Source organism: Choloepus didactylus, chromosome 3 (assembly GCF_015220235.1).
Source record: "Choloepus didactylus isolate mChoDid1 chromosome 3, mChoDid1.pri, whole genome shotgun sequence".
Taxonomy (NCBI): Eukaryota; Metazoa; Chordata; class Mammalia; order Pilosa; family Megalonychidae; genus Choloepus; species Choloepus didactylus.
In genome coordinates, this window is record NC_051309.1 from 155,211,891 (window position 1) to 155,236,170 (window position 24,280).

At 35.2% G+C, this 24,280-nt stretch overlaps 1 protein-coding gene across 4 annotated transcripts in view; it reads right to left on the reverse strand.

Moving 5' to 3' along the window:
• Positions 1-15,650: 15,650 nt before the first annotated feature.
• The window catches only part of INPP4B (inositol polyphosphate-4-phosphatase type II B), an 877,116-nt gene continuing 868,486 nt past the window's right edge, over positions 15,651-24,280 (reverse strand). For 3 of the 4 annotated variants that reach the window (XM_037830717.1, XM_037830719.1, XM_037830720.1), the window contains one exon: positions 17,621-17,795. In XM_037830717.1, coding sequence (XP_037686645.1) covers positions 17,621-17,795 — 175 coding nt within the window. Of the gene's footprint in view, positions 16,389-17,620; positions 17,796-24,280 lie in introns of those variants that run through there. The other variant, XM_037830718.1, reaches the window with a different exon arrangement.

Here is a 24,280-nt window from a genome sequence, read left to right on the forward strand (position 1 = left end):
AGTAACTTTCTCTTCTTGATTGCAAAATACAGCTCTATAAACAATACCCATATACATAAAAATGTTAATTTATTGCAGGAGTTTGGAGATTTTAGCATTTAATTTAAAGTTTTATCTATAGTGGATAAATAAGCACTATGCTTTTCAAATGACTTGAAAAATCAGTTTTATGTGTCTATTTTAATGGTGGTTTTGTCGGAAATAAAGTGGTACCTGTTAGGGAATAAACACTCACTCGGTTTTGGAGGAGAAAAGAATTTATTTACAATCTTGCAAGATAGGGCGTCCAACCAAATATGTGGCAGGCTGGCGCGCCAGAGGAAGAGAATGGCGATCTTTAAATCTCCTACTCCTAATTCGCAAGTCCCTCCCCTGTTTCCCCATTGACTGGGTACTACAGAGGTTACAGCCTATCCGAGAACACTAACTAATTTATCTTTTGAGATTTTAATTTGTACAGCCAATCCCAGAGAGCCAACTAGCTCATTATTGAGATTCTGAACTGATCAGCCTATCCCAGAGAGTTCATTTAGTTTAAAAAATTTTTTTTCTTTTTGCTGTGAGTTCCCCCCTCTGATTTTACCTCATATTTCTTTACATTCCAGTAACCATGGTTACTTTTCCATATAAGGGGCTGGCAGATTCTTTCTTGTCTTTATCACGGGGCTTGTTTAAACAGGTTTTGCCTCCATTTCCCTTATTCCATGCTGTCTCTATGTGAAAACTAAACTTATCCCTTTCTTACATTTTTTTTTTTTTTTTTTTTTTTTTTTTTAAAGAAAATCACTAAACTTTTACATGGTAGCATGGAAATTATCTGAGGTCTTGTATGAATGTGCTTTAGCCAGGGTGGACATATCTTAAATTATAAAAATGAAAGATTAAAGTACAAGGAAGTAGAAGTTCATGCTGCCTAGTTCTAAAACAATCTTTTTTTTTTATAGCTATATTACATGATAATACCACTGATTCCTAAGGAGTTTCAGTTTATTTTGTGAGGTAGGACACCAGAATTATTACTCTTCCTTTTCATCTAAGATCCTTATTTCTCAAACATTCTTGGTCCTGTACCAGTTTGTATATTTATGTCCCCCAGAAAAAGCCATATTCTTTACTGCATTCTTGTGGGGGCAGATGTATTAGTGTGGATTGGATTGGAACCTATTGGTTCAGTGTCCATGGAGATGTGACCCACCCAACTGTAGGTGATAACTCTGATTGGATGGTTTCCATGGAGGTGTGGCCCCACCCATTCAGCGTGGGCCTAGATTAGTTTACTGGAGCACTATATAAGCTCAGACAGAAGGAGCTCATAGCTAGCTGGAGCTGAGACAGACATTTTGAAGATGGCAGTTGGAAGCTGATGCAGACATTTTGGAGAATGCCATTTTGAAACACAACCTGGGAGCAAGCAGACGTCAGCCACATGCCTTCCCAGCTAACAGAGGTTTTCCAGATGCCAATAGCCTTTCTCCAGTGAAGGTAACCTTTGTTGATGGACACTTTATGTCCTTAAGACTCGAACTGTGTAACCAAATAAACCCCCTTTTATAAAAGCCAATCCATTTCCGGTGTTTTGCATTCCGGCAGCATTAGCAAACTGCAACAGTCCTACTGGAGCACTTCAGGACACAGTAATACTGCAATGTTAATACCCAAGAGAAAAGCCATCGTGATGTGTGTGCTGGTTGTTACGACCAGGTATGGAACGATTTTTAAAAATAAACTATCATACCCTTAAAAATAAATAAATTAATTCACAAACAAATAAATAAAATAAAATAAAAATCCACCTAGTTGTTTTTTTTTTTTTTCCCTATGGGGTGAGGCAGGAGTCAAGATTAATTTTCCACATGTGGGAATTCCTCTAACACCATTTAATGAATATAGCATCTTTCGCCACCATTCCTGTCACCTTTGTCAAAATCAGTGTGTGGATTGGCCTTTGAACTTTCAGTTCTGTGCTGTTGTCCTTCACATATCATTGTGCATTAAAAACACAGTCTTAATTACTGTTCCTGTACATTAAATTTTCATAGCTTGCTGTAGGAGTGCTGCAGATTTGTTCATCTTCAAGTTTGCCTTGATTTTTGGTACCCTTTTGCATTTCCACATAAATTTAGGATCAGCTTTCCAATTTCCACCAAAATACCAGCTGGGATTTTGCTTGGGAGTACACTGATTCTATAAATCAATTTGGGAATAATTGGCATCTTTACCAAATTGTTTCTTACAATTCATGATAATAGTATATCCTCTTTTTATTTAGTTATCTTTAAAATCTCTCACTAATGTTTTATAACTTTCTGCATTGAGATCTTCTGCAATTTTTTAAAGATTTTTTTTCTGATGCATTTAGTGTTTTATGCTACTTAAAATTAGGTATATTTTTAAATTGTAACTTTTAAGTTTTTAGCCTACTATTATATGGCAACCACTAATCTCTTCTGTCCCTATAAGTTTTCCTTTTCTGAAATTTCATATAAATTGTATCATACAGTATATAGCCTTTTGGTTCTGACTTCTTTCACTTAGAGAAATGCATTTGAGATTCATCACTATTTTTATGCATATAAAGAGTTCCTTCTTTTTTTGTTAGTGAGTATATTCCAATGCTTGGACATACCACAGCTTTTCACAGTTTTTATTCATCCAGTAGACGAAGGACATTTGAACTATTTCCAGATTTTGGCAATTATGAATAAAGCTGTCATAAACATTCATGAACAGGTTTTTTGTGAACATAAATTTTCATTTCTCTTTGATAAATACTTAAGAGTGAGATTACTGGGCCATAAGGTAAATATATGTTTTACTTTATAAGAAACTGTCAAGCTGTTTTTCAAAGACTATATTATTTTGCATTCCTACCAGTTGTAATGTATGTGTACTCCACTTCCTCATCAGCAGCTGCTATTTTCAGTTTTTTGTTTGTATTTTTGCCATTCGAATAGGTATGCAATTGTATCTCACTGTGGTTTTAATTTGCATTTCCTTAATGACTAAAAATGTAGGGTATCTTTTCAAGTATTTATTTGCCAGCCATGTATCATGTATCTTCTTTAATAACATGTCTATTTAAACCATTTGCTCATGAATTTTTTCATTGGGCACTTTGTTTTCTTATTGTTGAATATTGAGAGTTACTTATATTCGTAGCTGCAAGTCCTTTGTCATATATATATATATATATGATTTGTAAACATTTTCTTCCAGTCTGTAGCTATGATTTTCATTCATTTAACAATGTTAAACATAGAACAAAGATTTATAATTTCAATAAAGTTTAATTTATCAACTCTTTTCCTTTTATGGGTCATGCTTTTGATGCTATATCTTATAATTCTTTACTTAATACAAGGTCACAAATATTTCCTCCTATGTTTTCTTCCAGAAGTTTTATGTGTTATGCCTTATATTTAAATTTTGAGTTAATTTTGTATAAGGTTTGAGCTATTGATGAAGGTTTACATTTTGCATGTGAACATCCAATTATTTTAGCACCATTTGTCATAAAGGCTACCCTTTTTCCATTGACTTGCCTTTGTGCCTTTGTAAATGGCACTTATTTAAATCTCAATTGATTATGGTTACTATATAGAAATAAAATTGATTGCTGTATATTGATCTTGTGTTCTGAAACCCTATTAAGCTCATTTATTACTTACAGTTTGTATATAGATTCCAATGGATTTTCTACATAGTTGATCATGTCTACAAATAAATATGGCTTAACATCTTCTTTTCCAATCTGATGCCTTTTACATATTTTTATGACCTGGCTAAAACCTTCATTAAAATTTTGAGTAGAAGTAGTGAACATGGACATCTTTGTCGCATTCTTGACTTTAGTGGAAAATAATTCTGTCTTTTACCATTAAGTAAAGTATTAGCTGTAGACATTTTGCAGATGTCCCTTATCAGCTAAGGAAGTTTTTGTTGACTCTTAGTTTTCTGATGGTTTTTATCAGGAGTGAGTTCTAAACTTTGTCAAATGCTTTTTATCCTTCTATTGTGATGATCAGATGGATTTTCCCCCTTTGTTTATATGGTAAATTACTTTGATTGATTTTCAAATGTTAAAAAATGTTATTCCTGTGATCAATCCCACTTTTTGGGTTTGATTTGCTAACATTTTATTTAGAATTTTTGCCTTTTTTCATGATGATTATTGGTCTACAACTTTCTTTTCTATTAGTGATGTCCAGTTTTGATATCAGGGTAATACTGGCCTCATGGAATGAGACGGGCAATAGTCCCTTCTATTCAATTTTTGAAAAGAAAATGTGCTGTTTGCATCAGGCAAATCTGAGAGAGAAAGAAGAGAGACCATGGCTAAACTGCATGCCCAATTTCCCTTTCTACACTTTCCAGTTAGATAAGTCACTGAGTGAATGGTGGGACAGGTAATGTGTCGTGACAGATGACAGGTATTGCCCTAGATGATGTTTACCACTTAAAAACATAAAACAATGGTGAAAGGATGTTACATCTCAATTGTTTCTCTCTATAAATAAAATAAATTCAAGCTCACACTTCTCTCTAAGAGTGTCAGCAACCTTTGGAACCAAACATATTCCAGAGGCAATGCATGTTTCAGAGAATCCTCACATTCAGGTGAATTCACTATTTGTTCATGAAGCCAACAAGGGTCAGGCATAGAAAGTTATGCCCTCTTTAGTTTACATATGGGAAAATAAAAATAACAGTGAAACTGATTCAGTTAAGGTTAATGCAAAGCAAGATACCATCAAACCCCTCACCTCTTACTGTTGTATTATAGCTGTTTCCTTAGTTACATTTATTTCTCAATGAAATTGCTTTTCATGTTTACCTTACTAGTAACTTCAGAATATAACTCCAAATAAAATGCAATTCTACAGTAAAGTATGTCTTACCAGAAATAGGCTATTTTACTATAGAAAATGATCTTTTCCTAACTTCTTAATGTTAGAGCTCCTGAGTGCTTGGTTTTGGGCTTTTTTTTTTGTTTTAACTACACTAGGTCTCCACGTGAAATGGATGTTTTCCAAGCCCCTTCCTTTTGGGACTTGCTCTTTCCCAGTGCCATCTGATGTGGAGCTGTCAGTCAAAGTGCCTCATTTTACCTGCACAGAAGTATAGATGTGGCCCAAACTGACTCCTCAGAATCTCCTTTCCCCAGGACATAGTGTCTGAACAAAGTCCTTTTGGAGACTGCTATGATTGCTGGAAGAGGAAAAAATTCTCTCTCTCTCTCCTCTTTTTTTTTTTTTTTTTTTTTTTTATGTAGACATAAGCTGAAAGTACCACACAAGCCTGGAACTGGCAGAAGCTTTCTCGAAACTGGCACCAAGACAGAGAAAACACAGTCAACACATGGACATGTCTATACAGAGAGAAAAATAACTGATTGATAGAATCATTTAAACATTTGGGGGCAGCCATGCCTAAAGCTCAACTCCTGCTCTTTTTCAGTCTGTGACTCAATAAATTACCTATTTGTTTAAGCTAGTTACATTTTTTATTTTTAATTTTTGGTCACTTTCAATCAATACATATTGACTAATATTGTAACTGTTCTTATCTATTTACATATACTGATAGCTTACAATATTATATTCCCACTTTAGACTCTCTTCTGAATGCTAGACTCATATCCATGAATGTACTTAATCTTTCAGCTTAGATGACTCAGAGGCAGCTGAATCCCACTATATTCAAAGCTAAACCCTTGGTTTCTCCCCAACACTCATTCCTGCCTCAATCTTCTGCATTTTGGTAAATGTTGCCACCGTCTTTCAATTGCTCAAGTCAGAAAGTTGAATTGCACCTTAATTTCTTGCTCTCCCTCATTCTCCCCCATCTCCAATCCATTAGTAAGTCCTGACATTCTTGTTCCCCAGCTGTAACACGAATCCCTCTACTTCTCTTAGTTTCTATTGTTTCATCCCTAGTCCAAGATCATGCCATCTCTCAAGGTATCACAACATCCTTCCAGCTGGCCTCACCACTTTCAGTCTTGGTTCCCTAATCCATTCTCCACACAACAGTAATCTTTTAAAAGAGTGATTAAGGAGTGATCTTCATCTAGTTTGGGTGGGGTTATAGTTATGGGGATAATGACTATACTGGAGTTTATTGCAATACTGCAAGTGAAGGGTGCATGTCAAGGAAATAGCAGTGTTATTTGAAGACTGGGATAACAGACATGTGGCAATGCGGTGGTGAAATTTACAGACCTTAGTGAAAAATGGAATAGTATATGTCAAGGAAAAGGGAAGAGTCAAAGCTGATTTCAGTTTGTGAGTCTGTGTGACTAAGATATGGAGTCCATTAACAGAGACAGGAAATGTAGGAGGTTTGCATGTGAATTGGTAGGAGGGCATTGAAATGATGAATTTAACACCCTGAACTCTAATAGAAAGTGTGCTGAGGAAATGTAGCTTTTAGTCTTCGAGTCCTTATGGCTGGGAATGGATACTGAGTACTAATAGATAGCATTCAGCACACTGGGCATTGTGCAAAGGACTATCATATGTGAGCTCATTTACTCTTCATTGAACAATACTGAGTAAGGTCATATTACCATCTTCATTTTACAGATAAGTATGTGGAGGCATAGAAACACTAAATAGCTTGATGTAGGTCATCTAATAAGTCGGTCCAGAATGCATCCAGGCATCTGACTCAATAGCCAGCGTTCCTAAGCATTGTGCTAGGTTTTTCCTTTTAGAAATCACAGTTGATGACCTCAAGGGAGAGCGTATCAAATGAACAAAGAAGAATAGTAAGTCTGGATCTTTGGTCAGTTTGTAGGAAACAAGTAGAGAAAGCAGAAACAGTAGTTGAGATTAAAGAGGGTTTAGAAAGGCATTAGGAGTGTAGAAGAATGCAACACACTCAAAGTCAATGGAAGTAAATGACCATGAAGGAGACGGTGGTTTATGGTCAGTTAGTTTAAGAAACTGAGAAACCATTAGACTAAGCAAAATGCAGATGGTTATCATCATTGTTACTATTTAATTCTGAAACCGAGAGCTATAGTCAAAATGAAGTCATATGGATTAGGAGATAGGAGATAAGTTTTTAAACAGCTACGTACCAGATTCCTGGTGTTCTATCAAAATGTTCTTCCCCCTGATCTCCTTGTCTTTTAGTTTAACATTTATTAAAAGACTTATGAAAATTTTCATTTCTTAAAAGTTATTAGCAGACTTGTCACCCTTATTCATCAGGACCACTGAGGGAACAGAAAAGGCAGATTTGTTATGTGATGGAGCCACAGAATCATGCCCATGTGGCTACTTTGGCTTAGGATGGATGTAACGACATCCACGTTTTTTCAGTTGTTCACTACCACCAAAAAGGTATCAAAAAAGCATTATTAAAGCAGCCTTTGTGGCTGTATTTACAGCAGGTGATTTCAATCATTAGAGCTCCTGGTATATATTAGAAGCACTTTCTAAATCATTCACATCACCACCTCCTTTGACTCTGGCTGCATCTTCATCTGGTTTTTCTTTGGGGGCCAGAAACAGTGACTAGAAAACCAGTCATGGCACCAAAATGACGTGTTCACCTTTTTTAACGCAGGGAACAATCTGCGAGCATTACCACAGGCAAACTAAGAAGACTTGCTTAGCAAAGTCTTGTTACAAATGGCACCAAAGAATTACCATCTAGACATGTTCTCCTTTACCTGATTCTCGATTTGAGAGGAAGAGGAACAATTTTCAGGTTCAGTAACGCATACTTGACAGTCACCAGTGAAAACTCTTGTTAAGGGAAAGGAAATGGCTCCTCAAGGCCGTGACTATGTGCAGGGACCTCAGTCAAGCCCTTTGCTCCCTCATCCTTCCATCTCTGTTTCTGGCTTTTGACAGTAAGAAAATAAGCAAACACCTCAAACCAGGATGTCTTGGATGTTTTTGAAGGGAACACTAGCATGATTTCAAGTCTCCGACCTTAAAGATTATAGTCACCTATTCTTCAACTCCATTTAGGACAAAAAGAGGAAGGACTTCTTGTAAGATACATGAAACACAAAGCGGATGACCTTGGGAGTTTGCTTAATTTCCTTTTCTGGATATCCTTAAATTGTGAAGATGTTTTTCGAAAACATAAAAATGGATGAGAAAATTTCTAAGGCACTCTTCTGTTTAGCATCAGTGTTCTATTCCTGAAGTCTCTAAAAGGCAGACAGTTACACAGAAAGGGAAGGGCCCTGAAATCTGCAAGGATCTAGGACTCAAACTCAGATTTAAAAATGGTAGTGAACTGTAGAGAGTTTCTATTTGGGTTGATTATAAAGTTTTGGTAATGGATGGTGGTGAGGGAAGCACAGCATCATGAATGCAATTAACAGCACTGAATTATATATGTGAATATGATCAAGAGGAGAAATTCTAGGTTATATATGTTACTAGAATAAAATTTAAAAATAAAACAAAGGTCTGTACAACACAGTGAACCCTTTTAAATGATGGACTATAGTTAATAGTACAATTATAAAAATGTTGTTTCATGAATTGTAACAAATGTACCACACTAATGCAAGGTGTTAATAATAAGGTGGTATATGGGAACTCTGTATTTTACGCATGATTTTTCTGTAAACCCAAAACTTCTCTAATTAAGAAAAAAAGGTCATGAAAAAAAGCACTATTAAATTATTCCTGCCGTGTTACAGACAGATTAACAACAAACCACAACTTGAACAGAAAGTGAGCTAAATGGCATGCAAATCCTGTTTCTCCTTGCTTTAGTGGCAGGCTGATTTAATTATGCCCAAACATCTCTTGGTCAAGAACTAACCCTAATCTTATCAGCTGATCAGCTTTCAAATGAGTAGGGTTTCAACGGGGTAGAGGGTTGATATTATTTTGTATTATGTTAAAGCAAAAATAAAAAACTTCATGTACATGAAAATAACATATAAATAGAAATGGGTATAATCATGAATGGATATTCAAGAAATACACCTTTAATGAATATATGTAAATAAGAAAGACATTTTTGAGCAAGTCAATAAACTCTAATTACTGTTGCTTAATTTACCTTTGCAAATTTGATGCAAAATATATCAGTTTTATGTAGGTCAATAAGTTATACTAGCTGTGGCCTAACCCTGCCTTGAATATTAATCAGATTATTAAGATTCCAGACGCTCATCCTTCACTTTCTGGGTTCTGTGAAGGGGAAAGCAGCAACCTGTTAAAGCAAAGAACTTGTAGCACAGGTGATTGCATTGCAGTGGAGTTTTTGACACCTTGAATTTCTGTCACAGTCACCACCCCCTTTGAGAAAAGCAAATGAAAATTTGCAATACTTCAATTAGGTGACCACACTACACTGCTCACAACTGATTACTTCTGACTCTGAAAGAGTCAGATCTACATGGTGCTCTGATGTGGGATCTCAGCCAACAATGGTGCTCCATGAGGACATGCTCATGGTTACTCCAAAAATTACTTCCACTTGGGGAATTTTAGTCAGATATGCAATACTAGAAGAGTGCAGATGGAGAGGGTCACTAAACAGAATGCATTAAACAGCAGCTTTGGTGTCACAAGTCATCAGACGCCATGAACCTGAGAATTAGTTTGTTGTTAGCAATAGAGAGAAAGAAAAAAAAAAAAAAAGGAACAGCGCATTCCCTGAGTTTTTACTGCTTAAACTAAAGCAGTATTACTAAGGATTTCCCTCACAGAATATCATAGTGAAGTAAGTTTTAAAACTCATTTCTAAGGTTAAATAATTTAATTAATAAAATATAAGCATTAAATATGAGTTGTAACATCATAGAAATCTTTAAAAGGTGCTAAAGCGCTCATCAGAAAAGCAAGTTGTTATTTGTTAGCAGTTTCCTGTCTAGAATTCTAACACTTTCAGAAAAGATCTTTTCCACACATCCGCTTGGTTCTACCTTCTGGAGAAACCAAAATGGAACCCTTGAACAAATTTTGAATCTGTTTTACTCTGACATTGAGTGGGAACATTACTCCCTTGTAACACTCAAGGAAACTTTGTGGGGATGGTTAAGATAGTGGAGTACTGATACTTCAGCCAGGCTATCCTTCTGTCTTCTGGTTATATGGCAGGCCACGTTTTGCTATAAATTACTGAGCATTGTTTCACCCTGAGGCTGCCTACAGCATTGTTCCTGCTCAGAAGCAGAAAGGTATGTACAGATGATGATCTTACAGAAGAGGAATGCGTCTTGCTGCAGTATTGGGTATGTTCTTGAAATCCTCCAGATGACAAAATCCCATTCTTTCTGTACATTGCAAGCAGGGAGAGCTCATTGAAACATTCTGGAATTTGCCTTCTACTATCAACTGCTATAATGAGTTATAAATAATCAGCTCCAAATGGCTATCTGTAAAAGCTATCTGGGGTTTGCTAACAGCTCTACATACAAGCTTGACAACAAAGATTAATGATTTACTCAATGTTGAAACATTGACACCTAATTCTTTAATCTTATTTTTTTATTATTGTGGTAGAACTTCTCCCCATGTAAAAGCAATCCTGAAAAGTACATTCTGCTAAAGAATATGAGACTAATTTAGTACCAGTGTAAAATTTGCACTGTGACTTTGGTCCAGCAGAAAATTAGCCTACTCGCTTTGAAATATTGTTGAGGCAAAACTTTTGATATTTTAATTAACATTTAGACATTGCCATATTGATGAAAATGAAAAAAATGCATACAGAGAAAAAGACAGAAACATAAAAAATAAAAATCACATTTATTTAAACAAAAATATACACACAGTGTACAATGAATATGGTTTACACAGTACAATTAAACAAAAATGATATTTCCTCAAATGTCAATATAAAATGATCTGCTCTAACTATCTGTGCCTCATTTCCTAGGAAAACACATTATTGGTTTGTCTAGAATATATATTTAACATAAAAAGAAGACAAATGCTAACCTTTCAGATAAGTACCACATGAAACTGAAAATTAGACTTTAGGTTAAAGAAAATATTAAATTATCCACATGAGAAGTGTTTATGTACAAAGGATTGCACATGTGCAGTGAAATGACAGTGCCTATGAAGTTATAAACTTATGAGTCTACCCCTTAAAAGTTTGAAGATGCCTTGACTATGTAATATTTTTAAAGGTTCATAGTGATATAAAAGCATCACTTTAATTTATAAGTTTGGTGTAGGAATTAAATAGATAATACAATAATCTTGCCAAAATTTGAGCCAATATTGCATTCCATTTAATGAAACCTCACAGGGTCATCCTTAAAGATGTGCTGTTAGATCATGCTCTTTTATGACCTTTGAGTAATTTAGATGTTTTTAGGAATACTGTCAATCTATTCAAACTATGGTGCATCTGAAAGGGCAAAAGCTTCCTAAAGAACTAGGAATAAGGGATGTATTTTATTATCAAGATGTGGTTTTTTGGACTTCACTTACTTGTATTAGGTCTTCTCTCCCTTGATGTCCTTATTCACTTTCTCTGGGTACAGTAAATGGTTTTCTTATTTAGTTTAAAACTCAAAGTACGTATGTAAACTATAAACACTTGAACTCAGAAGAGTTGATTTTATTCCTCTCTCCCTGTTACTAATAGCCAGACACAATTTGTTTCTTATAGATCAGAAGTATCTTAAGCTTTTTCTTACATGTTTAGAAATACAATTCAAAGAAAGCTAATGTGCACTGTGACTCAAAGGGAAAAATTCAAATCCCCAAACTCTAACTCTATGCTTAACTGACCTGCAATATTTTATCTACAACATTGATTTTATTTTTCCATTCTTGAAGATTGCTTTTGCTATTGACAGCATCTGTTTGGACGCAGAGTTCTAACTTAAAACTGCCAAAGAAACAGAAGATATAATATATTGGGACTTTCTTTATAAAGCAAAGAAAAATAAATATGGAACAAAAGGATAGCTTATGTAGATTGCAGCTGGGCTAAATGAATGTGAGTTTGCACTAAAATTGTCTATCAACTACACATCTCTGAACAAATCATTCTTTTCAGTAGTGCATAATTTATAAAGCCTCCAGCTTTTAGGGATGCTTCTGTTCAATACGTTTGCTTCCCTCTGTAACTGCTGATCAGAGTTTTTCTCAGGCAAGTTCCTTAAATCTGTGCTAAAAGTTAATTTATTTCCTAAAAAATTACAAAAGGTGCCCTGTATATTGAACTAAACAAATGATATACTACATTGCTTGGAAATCAAACACCTAAAAACATCTGTGGTGATTTAGCAAACTGCCACAGTTTAATTTGTTTAGTCTAACAGTTTGGGTTTCAACTGAGCTGTATTTATTAGAATCTGGGCAGAGTAATATGTTACTGCTTTTCCTACTTTTAGCAAATGCCAAAACTATAAACTTAAAAACTGATACTATGTCACAGTTTCAGTGATGCACTGATTAGGCTTAAATTTTACTGAATTTAATCCTGAATTGTTACTGCTTACATAAAGCTGCATTGCTAAGATGTCCTTTAGAAAACATCATAGAGAGATAGGTTTTTAAACTCATCTCTATGGCTAAGTAATTTAATTATGAATAAAATATCAATATAAAATATAATTTATAGCCTAAAGGAGTCTCTCTTTAGAGAGAGATAGCATTTAATACCATTTTAATGACTTCATCATAATTTTATACTGCTTCAATAATTTATTATTTTCTGGAGAAAAGGTGAAGGAGCCATACAGTGTTATGCTGATTAGTGCTTAACAATTGGCTCTCCAGGAATTAGAAGCTCTCATTTGTAGCATTTGCTAATTATTTTTCAGTGTAAATATTCCCACTGTAGCTACTTTCAAGCTAACAATGTGACATTATTGAGAGTGGAGTTGGGAAGAGATGCCCAGTAGCAGGCTAATACAGCATTTCCACCCTACATAGACAATAGACATAGCCTCAAGGACATAGCTAATAGCACAATTTGGCAAAACAGTTAGGAATTGGTAAGTGTTGAGTATTTGTTATCTTTGCTTTAAATACAATGCACTCGATTGTATTTTATAACGTAATATTTAACAATGGTTGTGCTTAACAACTGACTTACAAAATTCCTGGACATTTATTGATTGACTCTCAGGTGTCAGCAGAAGCCAGTTCCAGCCCACTTCTGGTATAGCCTCTTTTGGGATAGTATCAACCTTTCCGTATGGAGGGTTTAGAATTGCTTGGAAAGAAAAGCACTACTTTATACAAATCATTTTTTTTTCTACCAATAGTCTTATTTTATACAAAATACTATTCATAGTTGAGGAATAAAAGGGACATATCCTCTACTCAAATGCTAGCTTTGAAGGCTTCAGTTTTTCAGAAGAGGGCTTAGCCTTATAAAGTAAGGAATAGAGGTTAGTTACACGGTATACTGCTCTAAGTGGGCAATTGGGCATTTTGCACAATTAGTCAATTAGATTAATTATTTGCTCTGACCCACTGCATTATCAGGCTGACCAAACTATTTGCTTCAAAGTGTTGTTTTGGCAGAGTATCGGCAAAAACCCAAGGCAATATTTACAAGAAAAATGTAACCAAAAATATAAATGAATGGGTTCTTCTAAGTGTGGGTTTGTTTCAATCAAACATTTCAAGCTTTTATGTTCAGCTGTTTTGTGAAACATATCCAGACTCTGGATCTTTCCAGAGTCAAAGATATGCAGGGCTCTACTATCTCTTGTCTTTAACTATTTTTTCCTAGGCCTCTGTAAATAGCCAATCCAGAATTAATGTCTACATTTGATGATATTAGAGGGGAAATGTACGTTAGAGCCAAAAAATTATGTTTGGAAATGTTATTTTCTTGGTTCAAGTTTTGGCTGAACATGATCCACTGAAACAGGCCTGCTGGTATAACTTATAAATGAAAATATAGATGGAAAAGCATAATTGAGGCTATGTTTGTACAGAGCAGACTTCAAAAGTTATTGTTTAACATTTGCTCTTTGATCTAGGAAGCCTTACCAACTTAAGAAATAGTGAAGTGGCTTTCCATGGGAGGTCTCAGGATATCTCTCAGCAAATGAATTTTCTTGATGAAATTCACTTTTAGAAGTATGCATAAAAATAACCTTCCTAGAAGGAAATGCAAAAGACTAACAATTAAGAAAGTTCACATACATTTGTATTCCAGTAAGCCTTACCCTTTGTGACTTCTGGATTAGTATTTATTAAAAAAGAAAAAAAAAATGAAACGGCTTCTAAAAATATAAAATCCTACAGTTGACTTTCTATTTGATCAATATTTTTTTTTCACATTTCAGTCAAAAGGTTTCACCTTAAAAAATACAAACCAAATTACTGTTTATAAGATTATTTACAGGATGATAAACCGCTTAAGGTCTCTTGGAACTCAGATTACAATTTTATATACTGAGTGAAGCTATGTGGGTGTTTAAGGAAATCATTGTCATCCCAATCTCTTTAGCTTGAATCCAATGGGATAATGAAAGTAACCTGAATCCTATCATGTTCAAATGGAATTAAACAATTCAAAGATGATATTTAATTCCTGAAATGAAGAATGAGGTATAAAGGAGAACACCAAGGTAATTTTGTCCATGAGTAGATGCAGAGTGCACAGGACTTCTTTGTTATAAGGCTGCAAATAGTTTGGCGATTGTCTCAAGTGTCATGCCCTCAGGTCATTAGTGAAAGTAACAAATTGATACGTAATTCTAGTGTGAAAATTCCCAAAGGTTACTTAAAATTTGTAGCAATTTGAAGCACTAAACATAGGACTAGAGATCTGTTTGGAATCCTTATTTTATCAGGCATTTTATACAAGACGCTATCACTTTTGCTATAGAAAGCCTCGGAATACTATCCATTGAATGTGTGTCATGGCTAAGAGATGCCTATGTATTAAGTCTGTCATTTCCAAGGGATTCAGGCTCTGAATGGCATGCTCCTTTGGTGAGAAAGGAAAAAGAGTAAATTCTTAAAATTTAGAGAAAATAGGTTTCATGTTTTCAGACTTTTGAACTCTAAACTTCAATTCCAGCAATAAACCCCAATTTCTGTTTAACTAACTGGTATTCTCCCCCCATTTTCATGTACATTTAGCATGACAATTTGGAGGAAAGACAAGCCTCAGGCTAGGAAAGCAAGAGAGGCTCTAATCATGGTTCTACAATTATCTAGCTGGGTAATTGGGAACATATCTTCTTTCTGCCTTTATTTACCCTTTTTTTTTTTTTTTGAATAATGGTATTAGACAAGATGATCTCCAAAGCATCTTCTAATTCTGAATTTTGGGAAAATGAATGAATGGTATAATTTTACTAAGCAATGAAAAATCTGGAATTCATGTTAATAGAAAACAATTGCTTCAATTTATGGCACATGTTTTCAAAGTTCTATTCACATACACCAGCCTATGCCAGACAATGCATACTTACACCATCTATATTCTATAACAAGATGACTGCTAGAAAACATGTCAAGGATATGCTATTATCACTCATGTATCCAAGATAAATGAAAATCAGGCTGATGGGGAGTTTCATATTGGTCATCAACATGCTGTCATCTCTAATTTCCTTGCTGTTTTGGATTCTTGCAGTGTTTTGCCTATTACCCTATTAAACTTTGTATATTGTCACTTTCACCGCTGGGTGAGCTGGGTGGTATAACCCAAGTAAGAGTTTTGAAAAGACACCATGATTTTGAAAGTTATTTTACTGCTTTACTAACAAGCAAACATTAATCTACCTGTTTAGGAGGAGTAGCCACATCTCCATGGATGGCAAAGGTCTTTACAAACACACCTTTAAACTGTTTCAGTTGTCAGGATCATGAGTTAACTCTACCCAATTTCAATTCACTACAAAAACATTTTTAAAATTCCTCAAATAGGTTGCAAGGTTAATTGTGAGAAAGGCTGTGAAATAATATTACATAAGATCTTTCCCCCTTTTATATTTCCTTTTCTTCATTTTGTAGGAAGAGCACCACTTACTGTATCACTTCTAGGCTTTCATTTAAAAATCGATAAAATTTGTATTTTCTGAACTGATCTTAACCAGTGAGGATCAACAGATAGAAGCTTAGAAATAGAAATGGCAATTTTATATAACATTAAAAAAAATGTCTTCTTTCAAAGTAATATGCTGATAACTAATTCAAGTAATTCCTAGATTTGGGCACAGTTTCCTTGATTAACTCCCCCAACAAATTCATGACAATGAAAAAAAAAAAAGGACCAAGGTGGAGATTATCCAACTGAAACATATTTGTGTTCCTGGTTTATTTACATGTTGGTAAACTTAGGTGTCAGCTTTTCCATAAGTCCCCTCTGGAGGTCTGTAGTACTTGGGGAAAGCCATCAGCTGTAGCATGTTGAAAGCGTACTTTCTGCATTTGATATTCTTCAGTACATTCTCTATGCGGCATCCTTCTCTGGTGAAAAGGGAAAAAGTACAACTTCATGAAACACAGAATAAATAAATATGCTTTATTTGTTCAATGCAGAGTTGCAGCAACAGTCCAAGTAAAAATAACAAAGATTCAACTCTACATTTTTTTTTTCCACAAGTGATGATACATCTTACAAAATTAAATCCTAGGCTAGGCCCAATACCCTTATTGCCCTCGGAAAGAGATGATTAAAGTCTCTTTGCTCTTAACAGATATTTAAGGTTTAATAACTCTTTAAATATAATCTGCTCTACCATACAGCTTCACTTTAGTGTCATAAATATATCTGCCTTTGTATCTTTTCCACAAATTAATTTCTCAGTCTCTTTAAAACAGATTAAAATCTATATATAGCCTTAAGGATGCAGGTTCTAGGAATAAGGCATTTAATTTATTAAGTCTGGCCCTATAGATTTTTAAAGGAACATTTCATCTCTATTTTTACTTCATTATTTTAGCTGTGCAACGATGAGAGAAAATGGCTTTCCAAACAGCCTAGTCTAAGTCTCAGCTTTATAAAGGAAGAGGGCTTGTTCACAGACAGTACAGAAGTCACAGGTGCTGAAAATGGTGCATCAAGACACACACAAGATTTGAATAAAAAGAATAGAAAAGTACTTGGAAAGCCAAATCAATCCAAACAATAGTTACAAACAGGTTAATTTAATTACAAAACATAAATAGCCATTCTCTCCATAAAGTTACTTGACAGAAAAGGGTTAATTGCAGCAAAGAAATAACATAAAGAACAGGTTAAAAAAATGTTCTATCAGCTGATGGCAACAATGATATTAGCACAGTGGAAATTAAATCTGCAACCTCCCACGTCTCTAGGACTTGTCTCAGGGTTTTAGTGTGTTGTCAAATTCAGTCTCAGTTTCTTTATTAAATGTAACGGGAAGAGAAAAAGGAGGTTCAGACTTCAAGCTTTCAGGATTCTGTTCTTTGTCTTATTCCAAAGACAGTAATTTAAAAATTCTTCTTGATATAGTTAACATTGGGAAACACTTTTCCATGAACCAAAGAGCAAAATAATTCATTTAATGCATAGTACTTTTTTTTTTTAGATTTTAGGAAAAACAAACAAAAACAGTTACAATTCAAACTTTTTCTTTTAATTCTGTGAATCTGAAAATGTAGAAATATTACAGCATTGTCCCCATAATTTAAAGTCCATTGTAATTTGTAGAAAAGAAAGGAATACAACATAAAACTTATTGGTATTTGGCTAATAGTAATGCAAGACTTAAAATAAGCCACACAACTAGCAGATGTGAGCTGACAAGCAGCAAGGCGACAGGATAGAAGTGTCGAGAAGTTGGCTTGTTATCTCTTAGACATCCTGTTTCAGGATCATCGGATTCATTCAGTGCTCCCTGGGTTTGTCTGCTGTTAAATGAAGGGGGGAAGGGGAGGGGAGTTAGGGGAAAAAAAGAAAATAGTATAGCATTCACACAGTAATGAAATTCAACCTTACATATTCTGAAATGCAAATAATCTTACCAATAATCTTATACAACCCAGCAGTTTCAAAGGAAGTTTTAATGCTAAATAGCCCCAAATGCATCCTAGTACTCTTTTCTGACTGTATTATATTGACAAAGATATTTAAAAAGGAGATTCCTTTTTGTTTTTTGTGTGAAGAATGGAGAAATGCTCTGATGCTGTTTACATGGGTTGAATCTGTATGTAAAAGGAAGAATCAAATAAGCATAATAGCACCAATAAACAAGACTGCATGAATAAAACTAAAATATGGATCAGCTCATAAAAATAATCTGATAAACATATCTTTGGAAAAGGAAATGAGAAACACAGGATGTAGTGAAGCAAACGGATGTGTCTGGCACATTTAAGCACAATCTCTACTGGTTTTGTACCTGTATAATGTATTTAAAGTTATAAAAAGGATTTATTGAAATGATTTGGTATTTAAAATGAATGAAACATCTGACATATCAACTTTGCCAGCCACAATATTAGTTTAATACAACCTGACTCTGTGTCCTTCTTTAGTTCAGTTCATAAATTATGTTGTCTCCTACTCATCTAACATACTTGGGGCCAAATCTATCTCCTATGGACTCCTATTCCTAAAAGGAACCCCTACGTGCCGAGTAACAATTTAGAAAATAAAATGTTTTTAATTCTAAGATTGTGTATTATCTGTGTAAGTAACAGGCCCTTACAATTCTGCTTAAAAGCTGTTCCAGTTATAGCAAATCTGATGTAAGTTGAAAGTAACAATTCTTTCATATGGTGTATTTCATCAGTATTCAGAGTATTGAAAATTTCAATCATGCCCAGTGGTCAAAAGATGGTTGCATCAGCCCTTTCCCTTTTTGAGGAAGAAACTGACTGTTGCTGCTCAGTCTTATAAACAGTGCCATGCAAAGGCAACTTCACAACAAGCCCCTTAACCACAGCCCTCCTTCCAACCAGTCGCAACTCCTGAAAACCTGCTATAAAGAAATTCTTGACTAGGCCTGGGACACCCCAGTGGCCATGGTGAGACAAGCAGTATTCATCATGATTTCCAACCAACTGCATCGATTCTGCATTAGTTCAAAACACTTCACCAGCAATGCTACAGTCTGGTGGTAACACCTAAGTACTATGTACCCAGTCACAAAGTGAAATAAATGTTTATCTGGAAAACAAACGATTCACTAAACAAAAGGGGCATTTATTTTGGACCGGCACAATTCTCCTTGTCAATCATATACATAACTTGGTTACTTGATGTTCAACTTCCTATTGCACATTAGGTAGAAATAATGTGCAGGAGATTTTTGATATTTTTGAATGTGACTAATAAAGCTCTCTTGCTCTATATTATTTATTCTATTGGCTTGTCAGGTTATTTGAAATCCCTACATTGTTCATCTCAGAAAAATAACCAGTGTATTCATTCTTTCAACCAATTTTTATTGGGCCTACTATAACTCAATCACTGCTGTAAGCTTTGGGGATGCAGAAGTACATAAATCTGCCATCATGAAATTTACTTTTGAGTGAGAAGAGGGAGGATAGATAAAAATATCATTTTATCAAAAGTGCTATGGAGAAAAGTAAGGCAGAGAGGGGGAATATGGGTGCCTGTGTGTGTATACATGAATTCAAAATAGGGCAGTTAGGGACAACTTCACAGGAAGGTCTCACTTGATTGAAGACCAAAGACGGAAAGAGAAAGAATTATGTGGATACTCAAATTAATTTTTCCAATGGTATAGAGAATTATTTTGCAGCTCCCTGCTGCAAGAATGAATCTGGCAAATTTAGGCTCAAGGAAAAAGGGACATGAGTATATGCTGGGAGGAAAAGAACAGAAGCTGGGGCTTTGCTCAACCTGGCTGGGTGGCAATAGGAGAGTCATTACAGGTTCACGGGGACAGTGGGGAGGTAGAGAGAGAAGTGGTCCAAACTAATGGATGGACAGACAACCCTATGGTCATGGACCCGACTCTCATCATTGATTCTCAAGGTAGAAAAGGACACAAAAACCATGGAGGGTAGGCCCCATAAATGATCTCCGAAGGTGGGCACATGCATCACAGAGGTGGTTCAAGATGATTAGTGAATCATCTTGATTCACTGGGGGCACAGGATGAAAATATGAGGACAACTACTATTATGAATATTCTTTTCCTTTAAAAATTCTGTTTTTCATATATTCTATAATATATAGCTTATTAGGAGAGTAGCACTTGTAGAGACAGCTGTGGTGTCATAGATAAGAGTAGAGACTCTGGAATCAGACCCTTGGGTTCATGCTCGGTTCCATTACTTGCTAGTCATGTGACCTTAACATTTCATACCTTAATTTACTTACTTGTAAAATGGCAATAATAATGATACCTACATCAAGGAGCTATAATGAAATTACACCTATGAGTCAATACTGAAAAAGAACCCAGAACAGAGCCTGGCAGAGGGCAAAAAATAATTATTAATCATATTATTATATAATTTGTGCATTAATAAATACACATATAATGGGTTTGTAGCTTGAACCATTGTAACTCCCAAGTGGGCCTGCTGTGGGGTGGCATGGGGTGGCATGGCAGAGTGGAGTGGGAGGTGGAGAGTGCCAATCAGAGCAGTTTGCTTTGATCAGTATTACTGGCCTATGCATCTACAGAATAATTTGTGCAAAAGGCTACACAAAGAGGAATGGTTGAAAATGGCTGGGCTATCTCAAGTAATACTGAGGATAAGGGGGGAAGAAACTATAAAAGGAATTCATTCTACCCACCAACAGCTGTGAGGGGTTTCAGCCACAGAATAAGAGCGCAGGCATGTGGGAGGTGGAGGACTAGCATAAGGGCCCAAGGGAGGCTGGATAGGCGACTTTCTGGTCCCTTTGGGTTTTGAGATATGCAAAGTAAAGAGAGAGCCTCTGAAAGAATACTTACCTTGTTTCTAAGCCAGCTCCAGCACTACTAGATGCATGAACATTAGCAAATTCTCAACACCTTCAGGTTACAATTTCCCCACATACACAGGAATGATAGAGTTATTGAAAAGAATTAATGAGACGATATGTGCAAATTACTCAGCATAGTACCAAGCATCTAATAAGAGTCTCAATAATTGTTGGTTATTACGATTATTAGTATCACTAATATCACCTTCACTAGCACTTCCTCATGATTTGTCCAGTTTTAAGGTGAGGTTTATCTGCAGAAAATCTTAAAAATGTTATTGAAATCTTGGTTCTTTTCCAGTATTCCCCATTAGGAGACAAGTACAGAGATTTTTCTTTCTATTTGTATATAATGGTGTAACTATTATATGCTCACTACAAAATTATGTTAAAATATTGCCCTCAATCTATCAATATAAAACAATGCAGAAATACTCTTTCTTGGTGGGTCCACCCTGTAGACAGATTCTGGCTGAGAAATAGGTCACTCTGGCAAAAATATAAGTTGAAAGTGCCTTGTAACAGTTCTTACTCCAACTACACAGGACTAATTTTATACCAGATTGCTTTGTTCCACAACTGCCAGAGTACATTTAAATTTTCCAATCTGCATGTTATACATGCCTTCCAAATGAAAATTACTAAATTAAAAGGATGATTTTTGGAGGGGCAGTTTAATAATTGAATTAATTTGTTGTTTATTGACTTCTCTCTCTGGAGATTAGAAAAAAAAAAACATTAAAATGCTTCACACACAATCATCTGGAATTCAAAGCAACATGGTCTATGCAGGCTGTCACAGAACTTAAAGCTTGAGGCCCAGGAGTGGGTCACAGAGTAGACATGGGTGCTCTTCAGACTCCTTCTTTGCCTCCTGCTAAGAATAGCACAAATGGTCATTTCTTCATAGCCACACATGATTTTTTAAGCACTCTTCAAGTGCAAAATGCAAAGGATTTGTTAAGCAGTAATTTCCTCACTGGGAGATTATGACAAATAATTAATTAGTGGCTCTCTTGCACGGTACCCTGACAATTCAATGCCATTTGTTTTAATCATCACTGACTGGTAGATTACTATGGAAGCAAATCACAATGTTGCCTCCAACTGAAAATGTGACATGAGCAGACATTTAAGGGCACTTACTGAATCTGCAGGATGAAAAACGATCTTTCCTTCAAAGACCTGTCAAAGCAATCACTTAAAATAGAAACAAGTAAAAGAAAATATCTCACTTTTAAACACATCACTGCCCACATGAGGAGGCATTTCCTTAAATAAAACCCAATGTGCTTAACTTGATATTTGCTTATTTCCCTCTCTTTTCTATCAGTGATAATTGCTGTATCCTAGATAACAAGTCACCCACTGCAGATACCTTCTCAATTCACTCAGACCTCAAAAATGAAAGTTAGAGTCCTCTTATCTTCCCCTGCTGGATGATTATTCATTAATAGTTTTGCTGTTTGATGTTTTATTCCTTTAACCATGATAGCTCTTCAAGTTCCCCCAGAGGAAAATTACCAATTAAAACTGAATTGAAAATCTTTCCTTCTGACCAGCAAGCCGATTTCCTCCAATGTTAAAATGAGATCATTTCACATTTAACTACATGCTTCAAGTTTGGAGCTGTGGGCATACCATCTAGAAATTATGAGTTAAGATTTTGAAGCCAATATCTTACAGAGTTTTATTTGACTCAACACTCATCTGATGAACTGATATTATTAGAGCATCATGGGTCGGGCACTGAAGTGTTGGATTGTGTCAGGTTTCAGCCTTGTAAAAAATGCATGAATATAATGCAGCTCTGGTATCAATAAGAGCTCTGATAGTGGTACAAGAAATCACAGAATGGTAGATTCTGAGAGGTAAGAGAGACTTTTAAAGATCTTCAAGTTGAATGTACACATTTTATGGATGAGGAAATAACTGTAAAGGTCTTGCCTATACTTCCACAACGATAAGTGGTAGGTGGAGGATGAAGAGATAGTTTTTTTGGTTCTCAGTTCCCTTATATGATAATCTGATAAAGGGAAAGGGAAATTTAATTTTTCAATTTAGATCAAGGTTTATGGAATTTAATGCATCAAAATACTCTTGGCATAAAAATTATCTACCAAAAATTCCAAAAATTGAGTTTATAATTATAATATGAAACATAGATTTCTAGGGCTTTGCAGAAAGTCTGCAAGTATGTGAACTAAGCAAAAGTTTAATAAAAGAATATTAAGACTAAGATAATTTCCACTGGCCTAGAAGAATTGCCTCTGTAGCTACCATGTCACCAGCCAAATTTAAAATGCCTTCTTTATTCTACCTGGATTTCAGAATTTAATTCAGAATATATTATGTCAACCAAGGGAAAAGCCTTAAAGAAAGAAATTATTCAAAAGATGTAAGACAATGCCACCACGTTGAATGTCCAGGTCATAGAACATTTCCAATAATCATGCACAAAGTTGCTATAAAGAAAGAGCAATAGTAGGTAAAATTAAGCAAAATGCACACACTGCCTGTGGATGGCCTGCATCTCTGGACCTGACATTCTAAGCTGGGGATGCTGTGAATTGGAGGAAAGCAGAACAGAGTAGCCAGGAAATTGATGCTGAGTTTGGAAACTTGGTATTTTAAAAAAGATTAAAGACACTGGGCATGAGAAGAATTAATTGACTTGGAGAAGAAGAAAACTTAACAATTAAGCAGTTGTTGATGTCAAATATTCAAAAGTTGTTTAGTTTAAGGCCTGGGCTACACTGGAAAGCAGTGGAAGTGTTCAAGCAGAGAAAAGAGATCTCATGTACATTATGTCCTATCATGTGATAGCTGCTTTATAGGCTTTTTATTTATTCCTTACAAACTTTCAAACTGGTCACTATTGTTATCTCCACAGGTTCAAATTTGCTCACAGAGGCAGATAAGGGATTCCATCCCTAGACTAATGAAAAAGCCATATTCTTTTCACTTTTTGATTGGATCCTTTAAGTACAGTTTCTTGCTACTTCTCAGAAACAGGCAGATGTGATTACTTTCCAATTGAGAGATTGGATTAAGTGACCTCTAAGATTGCTTTCATCTTTATCTTCCTATGATTCTTTGATTCATAACTGCAGTATTCCAGGGATGCATATTTTTTCCACTAATAGAATATATGACAATTCAATAAGAAACAGTTGGGGCAAGGGTCAAAAATCAATGAATACAGAGCATGTTAACAATGTATTTGGTCTCTAAAGTTGTTCTTGCCCATTCGTAACTATTTTCATAGTTTATTTAGAGAAATTAAAAAAAAGAAAACACCTCTGATGTGTTTAACTGTTTAAATTTATTTTCTTCCTGGTATCACTTTTTTTGCCCTCTCTTTGCATTTCAATGTTTCGGTTTCATAAAGTGCCTGGAAATCAGGAATATCTTCTTGTCAGAAGAAGCCAGGCTCCAAGTAGTGACA